The 21,310-nt window shown below is 40.1% G+C and overlaps 2 protein-coding genes across 3 annotated transcripts in view; both read left to right on the forward strand.

Moving 5' to 3' along the window:
• Positions 1 to 476: 476 nt before the first annotated feature.
• DHCR7 (7-dehydrocholesterol reductase) lies at positions 477 to 10,819 on the forward strand. Of its 2 annotated transcripts, none has more exons than XM_054826165.1 (8): positions 477 to 607; positions 4,329 to 4,432; positions 5,343 to 5,565; positions 6,269 to 6,359; positions 7,025 to 7,238; positions 7,705 to 7,909; positions 8,821 to 8,952; positions 9,500 to 10,819. In XM_054826165.1, exons 2-8 carry the CDS (start codon positions 4,335 to 4,337, stop codon positions 9,962 to 9,964), a joined length of 1,428 nt encoding a protein of 475 aa, XP_054682140.1. In that variant the 5' UTR covers positions 477 to 607; positions 4,329 to 4,334; the 3' UTR covers positions 9,965 to 10,819. The 2 variants fall into 2 exon arrangements, with proteins under 2 accessions (XP_054682140.1, XP_054682141.1); XM_054826166.1 differs by having other exon boundaries at positions 483 to 521.
• Positions 10,820 to 11,111: 292 nt separating this feature from the next.
• The window catches only part of ZDHHC13 (zinc finger DHHC-type palmitoyltransferase 13), a 29,080-nt gene continuing 18,881 nt past the window's right edge, over positions 11,112 to 21,310 (forward strand). The window contains exons 1-3 of the mRNA XM_054826162.1: positions 11,112 to 11,161; positions 14,424 to 14,522; positions 15,722 to 15,792. The gene's annotated coding sequence lies outside the window, so the exon portion shown is untranslated. The remainder of the gene's footprint in view (positions 11,162 to 14,423; positions 14,523 to 15,721; positions 15,793 to 21,310) is intronic.

Raw genomic sequence — 21,310 nt, forward strand, 5'->3', positions numbered from 1 at the left:
TAAGTTTACTCAGTGCTAAACTGTCTCCTTGACCATCAGTTCCCTTTCCTTCAAAACCTTTGCTTTTTGTAGCCATCGTGCCCCCACCACGGCTGAACCAAGCCTTCCAAAGCCACCTCTGCCTGCAAGCGTGCCTGCTTTATTGCGTGTTCTCACAGGAGTAGCCATGAACTACCTCCTCCCATTGCAGTTAAAACCACTCTGAGCAAAACATCTGTGCCTGCTACAGTGCAGGCTCAAGCCGACCTGCCTTAACTAGCGGTGTTTGCGGTTGGGCCGCGGAGACACGAGAGAAAAAGCCACCGCCACCCCACCCGCCCCGGGGAGCATATAGGGGACCCCGCCCCTTTCCGCCGCCACGCCCACTCCGCCTCCTCAGCCCATGGGTTGAGCGCTCTCCACCAATGGGGTGGCGCGGAATGCAGCGGAGCGCGGCGGGGATTGGTCGGAGCGGCGAGGCGGGGGCGGGACGGAGAGGCGTCGCCCTGAGGAGAGCGGCGTTGCCGCCGGTCTTGGGTGAGGTGTGTTGTGGGGTCGTTTCTCCGTGAGGGGACGGCTGCTGTGGGACGAGCGGTACCGGACGGGCGGTACTGGGCAGCTGCCCTGGGTAGGTTGCCTCTGCGCCGCCTCCGGGTAGCGGGTAGCGTCTGCCGGACCGGCAGCCCGCCTGTGCGTGGGGGGCTCGGGCTCGTGGGTGCGTACCTCGTTGAGAGCCATGTTTGGCCTTGGCGAGGAGTGGGGCGGAGGGGCGAAGCGGGGCTGGAAGGGAGCGTTTGCGGAGCCATAGGGTCGGTAAGCGCCCCCTGACTCTGGAGGTTGTTTTTAATTTGCGGCCCCCCCTGCTCCCGACGATGCTCCCCAAGGTACCCGTGTCTAACATGAGGGGCCTGGCAGGTGGGGAAGTGCTGCCCTCCCTGCCTGGAGGAGAGCTGAACCTCTCCTGGGCAGCCCACTGCTCTGTTCCTTACGTGTGGAAAACATGAGCCTCTGGAATATTGCATGTTAGTTAGGTATTTTAATTTAAAATATGTATTCATGACCAGGAGCCTGCTTTATTTTTGTAGGACAAAATCTAAAAGTGTTTTTTTGCCACACATCTACTTCAGTGGGATTCTCTTCAAGAAGTCCAGAATGTGCTGATGAAAAGCATCAAACACCTGTATTATTATTGCTTGAAAGGATGTCATGTGAGCTTTATGCTCTGAGCTGTATGTTAGGTGTGTGGCTTAGACACCAAATGGGGAGAGCTTCCAAGTGAATTGTGTGGTTGGTGTGATATTCCTTTAACACAGTGTGAGCGGTAATGCAGTGCTTCATTGTTAAGCCCTGAAGTTTGGACTCGGAGGAAGAGTGTGTCTCTGGAATTCTCTGTGCAGGTCATACTTGAATTGTAAATTTTGCTTCAGGGTCTTGTTAAGAAGCTGACTAAGAGTTTAGGAAAGCAGTATTTGGGGTGTGTTTAGTGGGGTAACAGAAAGCTTGTATTTCTAGACATGGAAGTAATTACTAATAAGAGTATGACTTTGATGGGATTCTTGATCCAGAAATGTTAGCATGTGTGATAAGTGATGCGGGAATAGTTCTGAATAGGAGAGGTTGTTACTGCCGGCATAGCTGTCTGTCAAACTGGGGTCTATCTGTTTAGGGGAATAGTCCCAAGCAGGTACTTGTTGTTTAAATTGCTCTGTAGAAAGGCAAAACTTGGTGGCAATTGTTGGCTTTCAAATAGGGGGGAAGCATGGATCCCATATGCAACGTATTGAATGTAAGCCTTTCTCATCTAGCCAGTTCCCAGTTCTAGTAATTGGATAATCATCCTGTTTCTGCTCTGTCTAGTAGGATTAATGATAAACTGGGTGTGTGTGTATCTTGCACAAAATTCCAGGTACTGCCAGCTTCAGGCAGGCTTTTTACGAGTGCTCAGCAGGCTGAGCAGAGTTTTCAAATGCAGTATGCTGAGCTCTGCAAAGTAGCTGGGCTATTTGGCTACTTAAGAGCCTAAAACAAAACTGAACTCTGTGAAAATTCTCAACCGCTGATTTCTTTTCTGGGTCTCTTAGAAAAGAGGCTTGCGTTGTCAGTAGGACTGACAAATTATGTGGAATCCTTAGAAATATTCAAAATTTAACTGGGCAGGGCTCAGAGCAACCTGTTCTAAGTTGTCCTTGCTCTCAGCAGGGGCAAGTGGGGTTGGACTAAATGACATCAAAGGTTTCATCTGACCTAAATATTTCCAATTCTGATGATTTCTGAATAAGAGCCTTTCTATCTTGACAAAATTCTTACTAGTATCATAACTGTTCCTTGTAATAATTTGCACTACTATTGTAAAGCGGAACCAGCACAAATACTCCAACTCCAAACTGGAGTAAGCTCCCATGCTCTAACCTTGATACAGTGAATCTCCTGTCCTGCCTCTTTCTTCTTCTTGTACGTGATCAATAACCTCCTCTTGAGGCTGGTTCATTACTTGCTTTAGAAACCTTGTCATTAAAGTATTTGATACTTGGAAAGATGTAGACTTCTGGCTCAAATCTAAGCCAGAAGTCTACCATATTTTACAATGTCCCTTCTGAAAGATAGGGTGGTAGTTAGCACTTATCATAACTGAAATAGTAAAAAACATAGGCTTCCTGCCACCCATGTATATTCTTGCATTCTTTGCTTAGGATTTCTGCCTGAGTAGGTTGGCAAAAGGGAGTCAGTAGAAGTCTTTTCTGGTCGCTTCTGAAAATAAGCACCTTTATTGAAATGTATTGTGTGGAGGAGATTTCTATGGAGTAACATACTATGTGTTCTGAATTCGAGGGTGCCACGTTATCCCTGCGGCTGGGCTGATCCTGGTTGAGATGTCCTTACTTTGACTTGTAGGCATCTTCCTCTTTCTGAACGTGTCTGGGAGCAGTGAGAGCCTGCTGCTCCCGAAGGGGCAGGAGCTAGGAGCTCAGGGGAGATAGCACAGCTGTGGGCAGGGGCTTGCCTGTCAGTCCCATAGCACTTTTGTGAGGGGAGCAAAGCAGATGCAGAGATTATGGCTGGGTTCAACCAAGAGTCCAGATAATCAGGCAGGTTCGTGGTGATGAGACAGGTCAAGCTGGGAAGTCAGTCCGTCAGTCAGGGTCAGGTCCCCTGATTGCCAGGCAGGCCTGTGGTGATAGGACTGGGCCAAGGCCAGGCAGGGCCATCAGCCCAGGTGTGGGAGTCAGGGTCAGGCCTGGGGAGGGAACCAGAGTAAGGTACAGACCCAGGATGGCAATGCAGGGCCACAGGGACGAGGCCAGGCTGAGGCCAGGCCATCAGCCTGTGGGTCAGGCCTGGGTCAGCAGGACCCATAGCCGGGCAGGGCTCTGGTGGAGCTGGAGAGCAGCACTCCTAGGCACCACTGGGGCAGGGATTGTTGGCCCTGGCATGGGCTGAAGTGGACCTCTTGGCCCGTGGGGCAAGGCTGGGCAGGGACAGTAAGGCCTGTTAGTGTCCTCAGGGCCCTGAACGTGTTGTATTGTCATTTCTGTTGCAGTGGAAATAACTGCTAGTTTCTGGTTTGAGTTAAAACATCAAAGCCTGAAAAGGTACAAAACTAACAACTGTTAGCGAATTCCCCTCCATGTGTTTTAGAGTCTATAGCTTCCCATGAGACAAAGTTCTGGAAAAACAGCTTTTTCGTTTGGATGGGGTTTTACCACATGTTCAGATTACGGGATGGTGGTTTTTAACAAAAGAAGTATTTGGGCAAAGCAAAAGAAAGCTGTAATGCATGCTCCACAGAGAGAATTAGATGTTGCCTAGTAAGTTATTCTCCCTTTCCACTGATTTTTGATTTAGATGGGATTATAAACTCTCTTGTTTTCTTTGATGTCGCTAACATATATGGAGCAAGGGGTTTGGGGAAAAGTCCATAATTTGCCAAGGTCCAGTACAGTTAATGTTACAACACTAGTGATTTCTTTAATTAAAGAAAGTCAGTTAGTTGCAGAACTTTATTTTCAGAGGTATATAAGAATGTGGCAAAACAGTTTTTTCCCTTTGCATCTTGCATGTAAGTAATAAGCCATATATTATACAATATACCTTAAAAGAAAGTTCCAGTTGTCAAAGTAATCAATCCATTAAATTTCTTGCTGTCAGTGTTTTGGTTATCTTTTGCTGAATGTAAGATGATAAGAAATTAGGAAATATTTTTGCTTCCTGCCCTCCTCCCCCAAATTTCTTGTAATCAGAAGGCTATATAATAGTTTTTAATAATTTTTATTTGTGTTTCTCTTATGTAGCACCATAAGGATTACTGAGAACCAGCTGGAGTAATACCATGAGTATTTTCTTTCATACAGGACATCATGGCAGCCCATCAGGAGAAAAAAACTTCTGAAGAAAGAAAACGCAAAAGCACCCAAAATGATACTCGAACATCTCAAGTCCAGTGGGGGAGAGCATGGTGAGAGAAGCTGATGACCCTAATTAGTCTTTGTATTTCAAATTGGTTCGTACTTACTCTTATAGATGCTACATCCCCTTTAAACTTCATGCTATTATTAACAGATTGTTGCATTGCCCTTCTGTTGAAAGCTCGTGGGTAATAAGCTGTAGTAACAGATGCCAAAGAAGAGTTCTTCACGATTTTTAAGGTGGGAGAGCTTGCCAGATGGCCTGGGTTAAAACACAGTCCTCCTTACAAAAAAAAAAAAAAAAAAAAAAAAACAACCACAAACCACCCAACCCAGTAAAATTTGTAGTTCCTTCAAGGACTGAAGAAACTATTTTATGAGATTTGGAAAACAGGCATTCATCTGTGGTATAGCCAGTTGACATCTCCTGCTGTAGCAAAAGCAAGGCTTGTGTCCCTGTTCTCAGAGTTGTGCAAGTATTAATAGAGTATTGTATTGTAGCTGGAAACAGCCATGGGTGTTTATACGGCTTGCCACTACAGTGTGTGGGAGGGAGACCAAGTTCAACTTCTGGCTGTCCAGGGTCTGTCTTTACTGTATTTCCAAATTTTGCATAACATTCTTGTGATTCTGTTACCACTTCCAACTGAACAGTCTACCAGTTATACCCATGATTGCCATCAAAAACATGAAGGCTGTAATAGTAATCCGCTTTTTGGAGAGGAGATATTATCTATTCCATTGCTCTGATCAACTGGCATCATTTTGTAACAGTTTGTGGTGAAGTATGTAACGTGCTAAGTTTTTTGTGGCTGTTTGACCCAAAGAAATGTATGTGCCCTGAAAACATTTTCAGTGGACCTTCTAGACTAACCAGATCAAAAGTGAAAAAATTGCCTGACCTAACCAAACCACTGTTCTAACTGAAAGCTGGAAAAAAAAAAATGTTTTGGATTACAGGGAAGTGGACTGGTTTTCCTTGGCAAACATCATTTTCCTGCTCATGTTTGCACCACTTATCGTATATTACTTCATAATGTCCTGTGACCAGTACCAGTGCTCTCTGATTGATCCACTCATTGACTTGTTCACGGGGAATAAACATCTGTCTGACATCTGGAACAAGACTCCTACATTGACCTATAGGGCTGCTGGGATCTATACCCTTTGGGTTGCTTTCCAGGTATGTTACTGAGTTGTGATTTAGATGTAGTGGCTTTTAAAACAGCTGTTTGACTAATCCTCTTAGTCGAAGGGTTGTGGTATGTCGCGCTGGCATTTCTCACTTTCCGTGGCTTTTTGGAATTCAGATGAAGCTTATGCACTTGAAAAATAAATATGTTGGGAATATACACAAATGTTCCTTGTGTGACATGTTCCTTGATGTGGTTTTTAAGAAAAAGCAACTATATAACAACAATACCCATTTGTTTTAAATTGATACACAATATATCATAAACTAACTCTGCAGAAGGGGTGATTATTTTCTATAGACAGACTGTAAAAGAACGTTGACATATGAAATACAACTTAGATTTGTAAAATATTTTCAAACTTACCAAACCACTCTAATTTTTCTCCAAATCTGAAAATAACTTACATGTAACACAGATTAACTTCAAAATAAAAGGATAATGACCTGAATCTAGTTACCAACTGTCCTTCCTCCCCACCAAAAAAAGGGTGACAACTATATATGAAGGTTGTTTAGAAGCTTGGAAATATTACTAGTCTAAAATCACAATAGCTAAATCTTGCCATATTTTCTTATCCAACACTTCATTGAATCTGCTGTGTGTTACACTTAGTATGTGTATGAAAGGGATAGTGTTTTTGAGGGTTTTGTCTTGTCGGGTTTTGTTGTTAATACATTCTCTCCCTTCTAGGTGTTTTTGTATCTGTTCATTCCTGACTTCTGCCATAAGTTTCTTCCTGGATACGTAGGAGGCGTACAAGAAGGTGCTGTCACCCCTGCTGGTAAGTTCTTCCTTAGAATATACGCACACCATGCAATCTTTTAAAATGATGGTATTTCTGTACTTACAATCTGGAGGAAACATGGACATAAGTGGTTTCACCTTCCTCATATGTCCAGCTGAACCAAAAATAAAAAGCAATCTATCTCATCTTTTAGAATAAACGATAGAATTTCTATCTCATACTGATAGCAAAACTATTGATATGGCAGGCACCGCACCAGCAATGCAAAAATACAGATTGATGATTTTGGTGCTTAACATCAGCAGTGGACTATTGCTAGTATTTTACAATGCAGTTGCACCTGCTGAAGCTCTGAGTTAACCCACGAGTCTTGAACAGAGTGAGCGATGTGAACTAAGGGTGAGAAAGGGTAACTTGCTACCTTTGTTAGTTTTAGGGGAGTTTCCAAATTCGTTGTTTTGTGAAGTGAGAGCGAAGAGAAAAAAGCCTAACGAAGCCTGATGGTTACAGCAGAGTCTAATGAAACTTTCAGAAAAGTGCCACAAGATATTTAATTGGGAGGGTGAGGAGAGTGAGGTCATTTGATGAGCACTTGATTGTGCTTCTATGTATTGTATGCATATCAATGAAAAGCTGTACTAATGCAGTGTCAGTAACATTCCTTTCTCTTTTTTTTTTTTTTTTTTTCCTTCATATGTTAGGTGTAGTGAATAAGTATGAAATCAATGGACTTCAGGCTTGGATCATTACCCATGTGCTTTGGTTTGCAAATGCATATTACTTCCACTGGTTCTCACCCACCATCATTTTTGACAACTGGATTCCTCTCCTGTGGTGTGCCAATGTCCTGGGATATGCAGTTTCCACGTTTGCAATGATTAAAAGCTACTTTTTCCCTACCAATGCCAAAGACTGGTATGTGGCTTTTGACTAATGAGAAAATACTAGGTAATCAGACATATAAATTGAATGCTGCACAGAATAATGATGACAGATTATATTTTACTGGCACAGATAGATAGGCCAATGTATGACTGTGGTTTTTTGCATCATTAGCACTCTTTCACGCTACATGGCATGTGACTGGCAGCCTCATTGTGTTACAGATACTTGTTTCTGACAAATAGGATGGTGGTAAAGTTCTAGTTAGACTGTTCAAAAGTGTTACCAAGAATAAACTAAGGTACCTCTGAAGCTAAAATTTATCTCTACTAATGTAATGCTTTGGTTGGATCAGTTTATGTTGTCTTGCACAACATCATATGGTTTATGATTTTTTATTATCATTACATTGAGTGAATCCGAAATGTGTAGTCGGAATAGTAATTACCTGTATTTGTGTATAACTGTGTAAATTTCTATTTTTTTTTATGCTTTCTAGCAAATTCACTGGCAACTTCTTTTATGACTACATGATGGGGATTGAATTTAACCCTCGAATAGGAAAGTGGTTTGATTTCAAGCTGTTCTTCAATGGGCGCCCTGGTATTGTAGCCTGGACTCTAATTAACCTATCCTATGCTGCTAAACAACAGGAGCTGTATGGTCAAGTAACCAACTCCATGATCCTTGTCAATGTCCTTCAGGTAAATAAGGGAGGGAAATAAGAAAGCAGTTTGGAAATAAACTAGTGTTAAAGGAAAAAAAAAAAACCTCCCTGCACTGAAATTAACTTACACAATTTTTTCCTGGCCTGAACAACCTCATTCAGTGATGATGCACTGGGACTTGATTATTTGGACACTTGTATTCATTTCGAGTGCCACCGTGAATACTCTGTGGTGTTCATTCAGAGTGCCACCAGTTGCATGGTCATGTCTGCACCAGCAGATTTCAGTGTAAAGTTAATTTAAGAGATACTTTTCTGAGCACGTGTTCTGGAAACAGGCATAGCCTGATCTTGAATCCAAAGAGAACAATGACAAATTCTGTGGCTTTAGCTGGAGCAAGATTGGACAAGTTTTTCTTCTGAGGGCAGCACTGCACCTAACTTTTTTGTGTGTGTGTGTCTAGGAGATGTGCAAAACTACAGATGTCTCCACGCCTAAAAATAGCTGGTCAGGTGCTGTGCTTCCTACTGAAGAGACCCCAAAGTAATAATACAGAAAATAGTTTGGATTTATTTATTGATACATGTAAATGGGAGCCCACTCGATAGAAGCTCTGTTCCCCCTCTCTGTAAGCATAAGACTCTGTAAGCTCAAGAAAGATAGGAGTGGTCAAATGTATGTTTCCTAAGTGTATGTCCTTACAGTAGCACACTTGCCTGAGTTATCTTGGTTAATACTGCTTTGTATTACTTATTATTCCTTTATCTATATAGGTGCAGTATATTTGTGTCATATATGTTCCTCTTAACACTCTGTTTTTGAGGTGTTAAAATACAAATCAGTTTTGAGATCTTATCACAAGACAGCACAGAAAGATTAGACTGATACTGTAGAGAGGTTAACTGGTGACAGTGCTCTGTTGTTAATGTGAAACTATTCTGTTTCAGGGTATTTATGTTTTGGACTTCTTCTGGAATGAAGCCTGGTATTTGAAAACCATTGATATCTGCCATGATCATTTTGGATGGTATTTGGGCTGGGGAGACTGTGTTTGGTTGCCTTACCTCTATACTTTGCAGGTAAAAATGTGGCACAATACATGTTTGGGCTACAAACATGCAGCAGTTTGTTTTCTATTTTGAATTGTTTCTAGACAGTTTGAATACTGAGTAACCATTACAACATCCTTTGTAGCAATTCACTTGTAAGAAGGCTTACTGTCCCTGCACGGAATTGACATCTCTTTCTCTCATCCCCTTGTTTTGTGCACTCGTCTGTCACTGTCTGTATATTTTTCTACATCATTTCAGTCCCTTTTTGTACTTCTGCATGTTGAGAGTGTTTGGTGGGGGGGTTTTTTAGCCTTCTGTCCTGGTTTGTCTGCATACTTGCAACTTCTCTCTTCTTGTTCCACCTAAGAAATGCAATGTTGGAGACAGAGCAAGAGAATGTAGGATGTAGAGTTTTCTGAAAAATTTCCACGGTTTTACTGGTAGGGAGGATTTTCCTGTTCTTTCTACTCATCTGTTCTGGGTCACCGTAGGTCAAGGAATTAATGTGGCATCCTGCACATATATTTAAAGTAAATCACTGATTGTCTTTTTTTTTTTTTTTTCTGCTCCCCAGGGTTTGTATTTGGTTTACCACCCTGTCCAGCTGGGCACAGTTAATGCCATAGGAATCTTGATGTTGGGTTTGATCAGCTATTACATCTTCAGAATGACCAACCACCAGAAGGACCTCTTCCGTCGTACAAATGGCAACTGCAAGATATGGGGGAAGAAACCAGAGTATATTGAGTGCTCCTATATGTCTGTGGATGGGACCAAGTACTACAGCAAACTGATGACCTCAGGATTCTGGGGGTGGGCACGCCATTTTAATTACACAGGAGACTTGATGGGATCCCTGGCCTATTGCCTGACTTGCGGGTTTGAACACATCTTGCCTTACTTCTATATTGTTTATATGACTATTCTGCTAACCCACCGTTGCATTAGGGATGAACACCGTTGTTTCAGCAAATACGGGAAGGACTGGAAGCGCTACACTGCTGCAGTGCCTTACCGGCTCATACCAGGAATATTTTAAGGCTAATGCAGAATCCAGGGAAGAGGAAAAAAAAGAAACTTTTTTTTTTTTGAGGTGAAGAGAGTTTATTCACATAGTTTAACTAACAAAAACACTTTGTGAAGGACACTTATATGGTTCCGAAGGAGAAAATGTGGCTGGACAATAATCCTTGCTGTACTGAAGGAACATGCAGGCAGACTGTATTTAAAGTAAATGATATGAGGCACTGAAATGGCCTGGTGTTTTTTAGAAAACTCTCTTACTTGGAACTCTTTTTTTTCTTTTTTTTTTTTCTTTTTTTCCCTCCCTCTCAAAATTAACTTGGAATTGAAGAAAAGTTGCATGTATTGAGACTCCTGAAGTATCCCAGAGATGGGAGGAAGCCTTACCTGTCAGAGTAGCAGGGTTCTGGAACCACTTTCCAGTGACTTAGGAGAGGAGGAAAATAATTGTGTGATCTCTTTATGAAAGAAATTGTATGATGTCATTGCTTGTGACAGTCATAACCTACAGTCATTGACTCCCCAAAGGAGGCTTTATTGTTTGCTGCTTTTTCAAGAGGGGAAATACTGAACTGGGGAACCTGATCCTAAACTGATGTGTGGGAAGATTTTTATAATCTAATACAAATATTTGTGGAAGCTGGTATAAATATGTATGGCTCAAAAGTTACGTTAGTTTACAGCACCTGAGAATGTGGTACATGACCAACTGGGTATTATTTTGATACCAAAACCAAACTTGCTTTGTGAAGATACTGAGCGTATATTGATTTCTTTAGTGTGGATAGAAAACTCCATTCTCTATCATTTGTATAAAATCTTATTTGTAAAAATTTAAGAAATAAATGGTTGGTTCCCAGACAACTAAAAAGTACTCCTAATTTTCTGTTCAGCTATTTCTTTTCTTGTTATGTAGTTATCTTTCAGAGTTACCGAATTCAAAAGGAGCTCTTCAAAGAGTGTAATTCCAAGAGCTGGTTCAAGAATGCATAAAGGAGAAACAAATTAAAAAAAAAGCGGGATTATAGTATTAACCATGCATTGTGTAATGAGCTTGGTAGTTATGTTCAAGCTAAAAGACTCAATATTTTTTTATTTTTAAGCATAAGTATACATTTAGTTTTTGCAGTAAGTAGATAACTCTGTAAATTGGTTTCTTGTAGGAGCTGCTGAATGCACTGAGCCTCGTGGTGGATTTGAATGAGGTGTGTTGGTGAGTATGTGTTTTGGTTTTGTTGCAGTAGTGCCTGAAAGGATGGTTTTGGCAGGAGAAAAAGGTTCTGTCCAAACCTAGGAAACAAATGTGTTTTGTAGTTTGGCTTTGTTTCAGAGCTGGATGTACAAGCATGTATAGAGATGCCTTCTTAATGAAAGTTCTTAAACAAATTGCACTAGCGCTGTCTGTAGACCTCGTAACTATTTTATCACCATTTTGCAGATAACAATTGCAGATAACAATTTCAGTACATTACGGTGTTGCTAATAACAGTGTTTTCATGGGGCTGGGAGTAGCCATATCTGACAATTTCTACTCAAATCCCAAAGCATTGCCATAGAATAAAAAGCTCTCTGTTAGCGTGTCTGGTGACCAAATGGCTGATTACAAACTCCATAATGTGTTTATATTGCCTAAAATCCATATATTTAAGCATACTGAATTGATGATGCAATCGGCAGTACTAAACTTCAGAGAAGTGTTCATAGTTTAAGTTATATTGAAGGTGGCAGTCCAATCTCTCTCTGTGTGACACAGTTCTGCACTGATCTTTATCATGTAGGTAGGTGTCCTAAGGCTTGCGTTTGCTCTAAGGATTGTTAGCGTTTTGGATCATTAAGTTCGTATAAATTCTGGACATCAAAGGTCATTGTAGCTCACTTTTCTACAGGTCTGGATTTTATGGAACTTCCAGTTTGGAGGGGCAACACCATTTTCTTGTGCGTTGGAAGTAAAAAGCAGAATCCTTTCTGCTTCTGTGTAGCACCCAGTACAAAACACTGCAGTTATGTGTCTGGAAACAGCTGTTTGTAGGAAGTAGGCTGTCTCAATGATACTTTTAAACATATTTGTAACTGTAAACTTGTTTCAAAGCAGTAGCTAATTGAAAATGGTGCCTTGGGAGGAGGAATGATGGCCGTAATAATGGCACGCTCACTGGCAACAGGTGTATTGCTGTGGTAGAACATTTGAACTTTGTGCTCCTATAAACGAAGAGAACTTTTAATACAGATACTGAAAGGTGGGGGGGGGGAATCAATGTCGATTGCCTTTGCTGAAAATACGTAGCCCAATACCTTACCAGTTCACCAAGGGGCAATGCTTACAAAATGGTTGATTTGAGAGAACTCAATCCAGAGGAAGGCAAAACTGAGGTGTGGGCTTCTAGGACTGTTGGACCCCATCACTTGCTGGCACTGCATTGCTTTAGGCTGCCCTTGACCTTGCTGGAGTAATTGGATAGTTTCTCTTCTCAGCTTCCCTAAGGCCACACACTTGCATCCTTTTCTTGTGTAGCCTTGGAAATTGCACTGACAGCTTGCTGTTAATGCCAAGGCTATTTAAATATTGCAAGGTAATCTGGACTCTAAATCACAGTAGCCTTGCACGGCACAGTATGCTCCCTTCTTTTCACTGATAAATCCTGGATGATTAGTGGAAGAAACTGCCCATTTAAGACCAACAAAAATATCAGTACTTTAAAAATAAAATCAGGGAAACTTGAAGCAAAAGGGTAGTATTGTGAGTAACAAGACCATTATGCATTAAAGTGCTGCTTCTAGGCAGTTTCTGTTACATCTAATATAACTCAAAGGATTTTCGGTACTCTCTGACATTGGAGTATGGAAGCACTTTTATCTGTTCCTTTGATGCGGACTGCTACTCCTGCTGAGAATACTTTACCCTGCAGATAACCTAGCTGCTGCAGGTGAGAACTCTTCATCGGCCAGATAGTTAAACTCATGGTGGGAAGCAATTAGTCGTAGGCTTTTTCAAGCAAGAGGCCATCACTGGGCTAAACTCACATCCTATTTGTTATAAGGATGACAGATTCTGCTTCTTCAGGCTTGCCTGCTGTTCATACAGGTCTTTTTTTGTTCCATCTGTGTGGCATACAGACTTAAGTATATGCTGTATGTATACAGAGGTCTGCATCTCACTGGAAAAGGAAGTGCTTATTCCATTCAGGTTTGTATTTCTTAATTATAAGTTATTTTTGGAGAAGCATGAAGGATATTTTTATCTATTCTGTAAGCTTCGTTCTAACATAAGCCATGTGTAAGCAGTACTCTAAGCAGTGTCCGACTAATGTCATCCTTTAAAATGGAATCATTTAAAAGTCTATTAACTTGCACATCTTTGGATAGAGTGATGACTGGGTCACACGGTGTTGTATGCATGGCAGTGCTGTTTAAATTTGTTTCTTCCAGAACAAAAAAAAAAAAAAATCTACTTTGCTGTGAAGGTTTTGTGGGTGTGTGTATGAGATTAACTTTTGCCCTGATATTTCATATTTATTGATACCATGCTGTCAATATCACCTATCAAGTTTTGAGAGTATGTCTCTGTAGTGTGTTGGGAATTTCAAATATAGAAATGCCAATATTTGTAAAATGCTACTTATTTAACTGGGGTTATAATGGGAAAATACAGCAAAAGCTTCTGGTAATTACTTGGAGCAGTAGTGAAGTAGTTTGGTTGGATTATTGTAGGAAGAAAAGTAACAAATGCCTATTTGAGCAGGGCGCAACAGGCTGAGCAAGTTCCAGATTGCTGTAGATCTACCTCGGGGGGGGAAAAAAACCAACAACCCAACCAAGCATCACAGTCTTCTAGTGTATAACTGTTACAGATTGTCAGTATTCAATCTACAAATGGAGGGGAGTGGGGAACTACCAATACCCGTCGGAGGGAGGATGCCTTGCCACATTTAAACCCCTGTCACTAGATGGCATTGCGATATGATAGCATTTCTGAGATCAGGGCTCCATGTTCAGCATAAGGACACCTAATTGTTTATAAGTCTTACTTCAAAGCTACAGTTCAGTTTATTCCCATCCAGCCTGCAAAAATGCTGACACAATTCAGTGGTGGACTATAGCATAAAGTAATGCATTTAGGCTTTAAATGTGTTCATAAATATGTAAGCTTCATTTTAAAATATCTGTATCTCTGAGCAACTTGGTGACTAGTCCAAAGAGCTCTGCTTAGACTATAATGAAATGTGATTGCTCAGTTCCAGTTTTATTCAGACAATATGAATGACAACAGAAGTACATGCTGTTGTGTCATGGTAGCCGCCACAAAATATTTTCTGCCCTAAATTATCAGTCTAAGTTCTGATCATGTGCTAACCTTAACCTAGAGCTGCACTGCATTATTTGGCTATTTTAAATAATGCTTCATCTTCATTAAAAGTGATGTTCAGTTGAAAATAAAACTGTAATAGCATATTTTTTTTCTGCTTGAATTCATGCAGGGGGAAAAAAAAGCCTAAATGTGTGTGTCAAATCAAAAGGGAAAAAAAGCTCCTTTTATATTTTTAGATTGCAGATACAGATCTACTTTATGGCAGCAGGTAATGAAAGTACCTTTTTTTAAATTATGCTGTTCAAACGGGTTTTTTTCTTTTCCTTTAATTATGTAACAAATTTGGAAATCAAGGTAACTTTAAATATGTATTTCATCATCTTAACACAGTATAAATCAAAACAAAAAAAAATCTAATAAGTATATGTTGCAACAGCCATGTCCCTCTAAAGTATTATAGAAGGATCAGAGAATGAATCTAAGAATAAACAGTAGGAAAGCTCTTCTGAGTAGAGGAAATGAAAACTGGAAAGAGATTAGTTCAGAAGGGAAAAATATAAAAGGCAAAAAAATCCACCATGCTTTTGCAAAAATCACAACTAACAGATTAAATATCTTTTGTGTGATTACAGTGTGGAGCTTGTAGCTACTGGAAATTAAGAATTTTATTTTTTAATTGTAAGGATGTATCTGGACAATCCAGATTGGTGTTTAATCCAGGTTTTGTACTACTAACAAAAGAGTTGCAAGAGTTACTAAGCTTAGTCAAGTTAAACGTTTTGACAAAGAGTTTAAACCAATTTTTTGTCAGTTCAAGAGAGTTATGAAAGAGTTGATTAAATCAGTTGGCTACTATAGGAGTCAACTTCTGAAACCTTTTTTGTTTAAGCAGGATATTGAACTAAGTAGACTTCTGATGTGATTCAGTTTGGTGATTCCTAGATTTAAAAAAAAAAAAATACAATGTTAAGGAAAATTCCTAGATTAAAAAAAATGTTGTGCTAAACTTAAGTCAAGCTAGCACTCTTAAACTTGCCTTTTGCATTATCAGCCATCAACTATAAATTCAAAGAGACTTGACTACATGAAATGAATTCATGCCACCGTGATTATAATGAATGTAAAACTCTAGGATATACTTTTGACATTGATATGAGCTAAAATTTATGACTGCTGAATTTAATGTTATGCTATATGTTAATATTATTAATACAAACTTCTCTAGTATGAGAGAGGCTTCAATTCTTTGACTACTGAAACACCAAAAGAATTGAATCAAAATAATTTATTCTTCCATGACTCATATGAAGCTTCATACTTAGATTAGCTAATTTTTCTGTTAAAGTATCACCTTCCAAAGGGAGATTATTAAGGACTATAAGTCTAAAATATTTACAGCCTGGTTATGTGAATGAACTTTTATAAGTACATTTATTAAGCTTGAGTCTCTCCTTGTTTGACCTACAGGCAAACTTAGTAACCCAGGAAGCAGGACAGAAACAATCCAAGAAGACAAGAAAATATTTTTTGCATGTTACGTAAGTAGTGGAATAGACAATAACTAATTCATGTGCCATGGTTATGATTTTCTTGGTATGATACACTTCACACTGCAGTAGTACTTGCCCAAGTTCAGTAGTGTCTGTAACCATGTATCCGTGTCGATCTCTCTTCACTGAAAAAGAAAGCTTACTATCAGTTTCAATGTACTTAGAACCAGGCCCTCAAAGAGGTGACCCAAGTACATATTAAGCAGCTTGTTAATTCAAGTAAGAGTTTATCACTTTGTGTGTGTAAAATTAACCACTGTCTTGAGAGAGAAACCTCTCTGCCGACAGAAAAAATGTGCTGGTGGAGGGGAACACAGTTAACTGTTCACTACCTAGAGTGGGTGGTGCTCCAAGACTGATCACTTGTGAGGGAAAAATTGGGATATCGCTGCCAGAATTTCAGCTGTGCTGAAAAATGACTATATCGAGCAAATGACTATCATAAACTCCCAAAACATCTTGAAATGTGCCTGTTCTTTTTTCTTAAGTTGGTAATAAGTAACCATCTCAGTGTCTGGAAAGTATGCTTTATTGTAATGTTTGGCTTTCCAGCTGAGATATTGTAGTTACTATTGAGGATCACTTAGTGACGGGTTTTCTCTATAACACTGCAGGACCATATCAAAGAGCTCTTCCTCCTGTAAGTCAAATATAAGCAAGGCTTTGATGCAGTCATTGAGTGTGCGAGGCAGTCCTGAGCCCAGGTGTGGGAGGCAGCTGTGGTGGCTAAGAAGTGGTTTGTAACTGCGGTGTAATTCAGTGGGGACAGAGGGAAAGAGAAAGGAAATGGATGCTCTACAATCGAGGACAATTATCAGATGTTAAAATGTCACTTGCTTGATGTATTTAACTTCCTAGTGATAAGACAACAAAAAAGAGATGCCAAACTTGAGTAACTCTTGCGCAGTTGTAGCTGAAAGGTTTGTACTACTACAAACTAACTAGTAAAAATGTCAGCTCCTGTCAGTGAAGAGGGATGTTCTTTCTTTGCCCTTTTTCCTCTGGCCAAACAAGTGTCAGCTTTTGAATGTATAACACCCGCTTGTCGCTACCTCCTCTGGAAAAGCAAGTAAGAAATTGAATATGTGGAATGCATCTAAAAAGACAGCTCATGGCAATTCAGCAAAATCAAGCATGAACGCGGGATAAATTAATTTCGATGATGTTAACATTCAAAATATTGCAGCTGAAATGCACAGTTGAATACAAATTACCAGGAGCAGTACATTGATGTTCTGCAATTGCTGGTTAAAGCTCTGCCTTCCAGGTCGTATTATATATAACATGAAGATGGTACTTGGCTTGCTGTTTTATTGCACTGATATTGCTTATGTTTTAAGATAACATCAGTAAATACTTCTTTTCTTTTTTTTTCTTTTTTTTTTTTTTTTTCTTCCTGGAGTCACTTCTGTTTAGCATAGCTCTCCTCTTTTAGTTTAGCTGTGTCAGTGTTTCTAGCAGAGCTGAGTAGCCTAAGAGTCTGGCATTTCGAAACACGTTATGTATTTCTATCCTCTAAAGTTAAACTGATGTGACAGAATAAATTCTGTCCTCAGTTATACTAAGCAGTTCCTTATTTTGGATTAGCAAATTTTCTCTGACCAACAACAATGAACCACATCTCTTCTATTTGTTAATATCATCTGTTGTGTAACTTCAGTGGAATTTCACGAGGCTCTGACTGATTGCTCCTACGCTGGTGTTAAGCTTTTTGTAGCTAGTGAGGTAAATGAAGTAGTTCACTGCGGTGATGTGATAGTCCTTCAATTTGAACATAAGCCACAGCTATAGGAAATGCAGATGATGCACACAGTCTAAATGTTTCTCCTATTTTTTAAGATCCTGTATGGTCAGTTACAAGGAAGTAGCATTCTGCATTCTCAGATAACTGTTCTGTCCCTATGCCGGCAGTTTTGTTTGAAAATTAAAAAAAAAAATAAACAAATAAAAATCAGATACCTAAAGGATCATGTTTCTAATGGAACTTACAGTCTCGAGAACGTGGAAGGGAAGATCCCCCTTCTACCAGTGTGATGGCAATGCCAGCAATAGATGCCCAGAGGCAAGAGAAGGATCACAGGTCAGCAGGAGAGGACCTGAACCACATCCTGGGCTGCATCAAAAGCAGTGTGACCAGCAGGTCATGGGAGGTGATTCTCCCCCTCTGCTCTGCTCTTGTGAGACCCCTCCTGGAGTACCGCATCCAGCTCTGGGGTCCCCAGTACAAGACAGACATGGAGCTGTTGGAGTGAGTCCAGAGGAAGCCATGAAGCTGATCAGAAGGCTGGAGCCCCTCTCCTATGGGGACAGGCTGAGAGAGTTGGGGTTGTTCAGCCTGGAGAAGAGAAGGCTCCGGGGAGATCTTATAGCTGCCTTCCAGTACCTGAGGGGGCCTACAGGAAAGCTGGAGAGGGACTGTTTACAAGGGCAGGTAGTGATGGGACCAAGGGGTAATGGCCTTAAGCTGAAGGAGAGTAGATTTAGATTAGATATTAGGAAGAAATTCTTGACTGTGAGGGTGGTGAGGCACTGGCACGGGTTGTCCAGAGAAGCTGTGGATGCCCCATCCCTGGAAGTGTTCCAGGCCAGGTTGGATGGGGCTTTGGGCAACCTGGGCTAGTGGAGGGTGTCCCTGCCTGTGGCAGGGTGTTTGGAACTAGATGGGCTTTAAGGTCCCTTCCAACCCAAACCACTCTATGATTCTAGGAAAGAAGTGGATTCCAGCATCTGTTCCAGTTGTGCTATTTGGCATTGTGTGGACATCAGCCTAATGGTTCTGGGATGATCTGACTCTCTTCAGGCAACATTGTCTCTATTTAGTATCTGTGGAGAGGGTAGGAAAGAAATTGCTTTGTCCCACTGAGTCCTGGGAACAAAGCCTTGCTTCCTGGCTGAAAACACTCGTTGAGTCAGGACTTTCCTAACCATAAAAATGTGAGTTGTCGTAAAAGATGGTTTTGTTAGTTACAACTCAGCACAGTGATATATGCTTAGATTTGTTCATGAAACACTGGGAAAGCTGTACACACGAGCCAGTACTCAACACATCTAGCTTTCTCGAGTGTTTTTAATGTTTGTGTGTTTTTCCTTACTTTTTGAGAGCCACTGAATGTGTCCTGGTTTTTAACTGCCTTACAGACAACAGCTTACTCAAAATTATTATTTTTGTTCAGTGCTTGTGTTTACATTAGATGAAGAGATAGTTACATACTAAACATTTTGAGAATAGGATAACAGTATTTCAATTTCATGCATAAGTATCTCCAAACTGAACTTTTCCTGGGGGTATGACATTCTGTTTTTTGTCTAAGTTTAGAAATCTTCCCTGAAAAGAAATTTGGCTCTGAATCATGCACAGGCAATCTACATTGCCACGTAGCTGGTAGTTCAGTTTGAGTGGCAATGCGGAACTCTTGGCCAACGTTCGTGGACTTCCTTTTCCTCTGAGAACTTGCAAACTGGAGTACATCAGTTGCTGTCTCATACCTCAGTGCCTCTGTGCGACCTCTGGCTATGCACAAAGACTACAGAAAAGGAATTTGAATCATTCTGAGGATACCTACAATCCATTTAATTGAAATTTCACAGACACAGTTGATAGCTTTACTTTAGGGGTGTAAATGGAGGCAGAATTACAATGATCCTTCCGTTGGCAGGACTGCAGTGTTATTCCTGTGGTTCCATAAAAACTCCTTGTACAGCAGAATTGAAGAAAGATATTTTCGTTCTTTTTTAGAAGAGATACAACAATGAAGTAGCTTCTAGAAGTAAACTGAATGCTATCTGTGCCCTCTAATTTTTTCTTCGGAAAAGATACACTTATGAGCAAAATCTTATTATTTATAGTGCTTCGTAAAACAGCATCAAAAGCAATAAAGGAAAATGTAAAATGTGTAATATGATGTTTTGACATAATAAAAAGCATTATACTATTTAAATTGCAATTTTCATATAATTTGATCTGATTTAATGGCACCTTTTTATACTTGCTTCTCTGCAATTTATCCAGTGAAGTGAATGCAAAATGCTATTTTAAAGCTGCCAAACACCTAAATATCCCTTTACCGTTACCTAATCAAAATGACGCTAATCAGGGCCATAGTCACTTACAAAAGGCTGTTTGGGAGGAGAATGATTGTTTTAGGACTTTTGAAGACAATGCACTTAATCCAAGTCTTAGTTTCTTAAGGGTGATGAATGAGTAGTTCTTGCTCATGCAAATACTTATGTACTTTGAGCAAATTTATTCACCAAGTAATAAACGAGATGTGTTAACAGTGCAGCATTACTGGCACAGCAAAGTGCACAAAAAATGATAAAACTGTTCAGTTCTGCCTCAATTTGAGCACAAATAGTTCAGCAAAGCCTTTGTTTAATCTTAGTTTGTCACTTTATGCTGTGAGATAGTAGTGGCTGATTACTAAAAAAAATAAATCAATAACCACTGTATGTTCCAAACCCCACAAACACAATAAAGATAGGATGTAGTTTACAATGGAAATTTGCCCATCTGTTCTTTAAGGACCAAACCTTGCCTTCTGCTGGGAGCTTTGCTCTAGATTTCAGCAAGATCAAATATGATTTCTTTTGTAAAGCCAGCTGTAGATGTAGTAGAAGGAAAGCCTTAATTTTTCCTACTTCTGGAAAAGTTATTGTTTTTCTTTTTTTTTTTTATTAAAAAAAAAAGATGCTAGAGGTGAGATCCACAGGGAACAAAGATTAAGAGATTCCAAGTTGAAAATTGCCCACATACTACTCTTAATTACTGCTACCAACTGTCATACTATACCATGTAATCAAGCAATGTAAGGTTTGTGAATAGTCTCAGATAATGCAGAAAATTTCTATCAAACTAACTTCTATTTTAACAAACCCTAATGTCTCGCATGCCAAACTCTAAAACAGGAAAACGCTAACTCTTTTTCAATCTTCAGTTTTATTTTTGTGTTTCTGCATTTTTTGGGGATCTATTACACACCCAAGCAGCAAAATGCCTACCAAATCTTTTTGTGGCGTTTTAGAATTAATACAAGAGTGTTTCTTCCTAAGCTTCCCCAATGTGATTTCTGCATTCAAATCATATAAACTATTTTGTGATAGTAAACCAAATTAAAGCTTTCAATATTTTATCATCTAGAGCTGCTTTAATATCTATTTATATAGCAGTTCTGCATATGGAAGGAAAAGCTGTATTAACCTGTCAAATGGAATTTGATTTTTGCATTCGTTCTGTGGCATGCTGATTTTTAGCCGAACTTGCAGACTATCAGTAACCACACTTGTTCTTCTGCAGTAATGCTGGGAAAGCAAGTTGTAGTTTATTTGGAAAAAAGCAATTTTTCCTAATTGAGCAGCGTCCAGTAGCCACGTTCAGAATTATTTTTTTCTGGACTCATTCCAGATATTCTTGTGAAAGAAATCTTTTATGTTTGTTTGCATCGGGTTTCTATTATTCACCCACTTTTCGGTAACCATGGAGGACAGCAGATGCCCACGGTATTTGCAA

Source organism: Grus americana, chromosome 5 (genome assembly GCF_028858705.1).
Source record: "Grus americana isolate bGruAme1 chromosome 5, bGruAme1.mat, whole genome shotgun sequence".
NCBI lineage: Eukaryota > Metazoa > Chordata > Aves > Gruiformes > Gruidae > Grus > Grus americana.

Bases quoted from the DNA above. Each gene is read 5' to 3' on its own strand.
- DHCR7 (XM_054826165.1), top strand. From the start codon at position 4,335: ATGGCAGCCCATCAGGAGAAAAAAACTTCTGAAGAAAGAAAACGCAAA. The intron at 4,433-5,342 runs GTGAGAGAAGCT...TTTGGATTACAG, and splicing joins GTCCAGTGGGGGAGAGCATG to GGAAGTGGACTGGTTTTCCT. The intron at 7,239-7,704 runs GTATGTGGCTTT...TATGCTTTCTAG, and splicing joins CCTACCAATGCCAAAGACTG to CAAATTCACTGGCAACTTCT.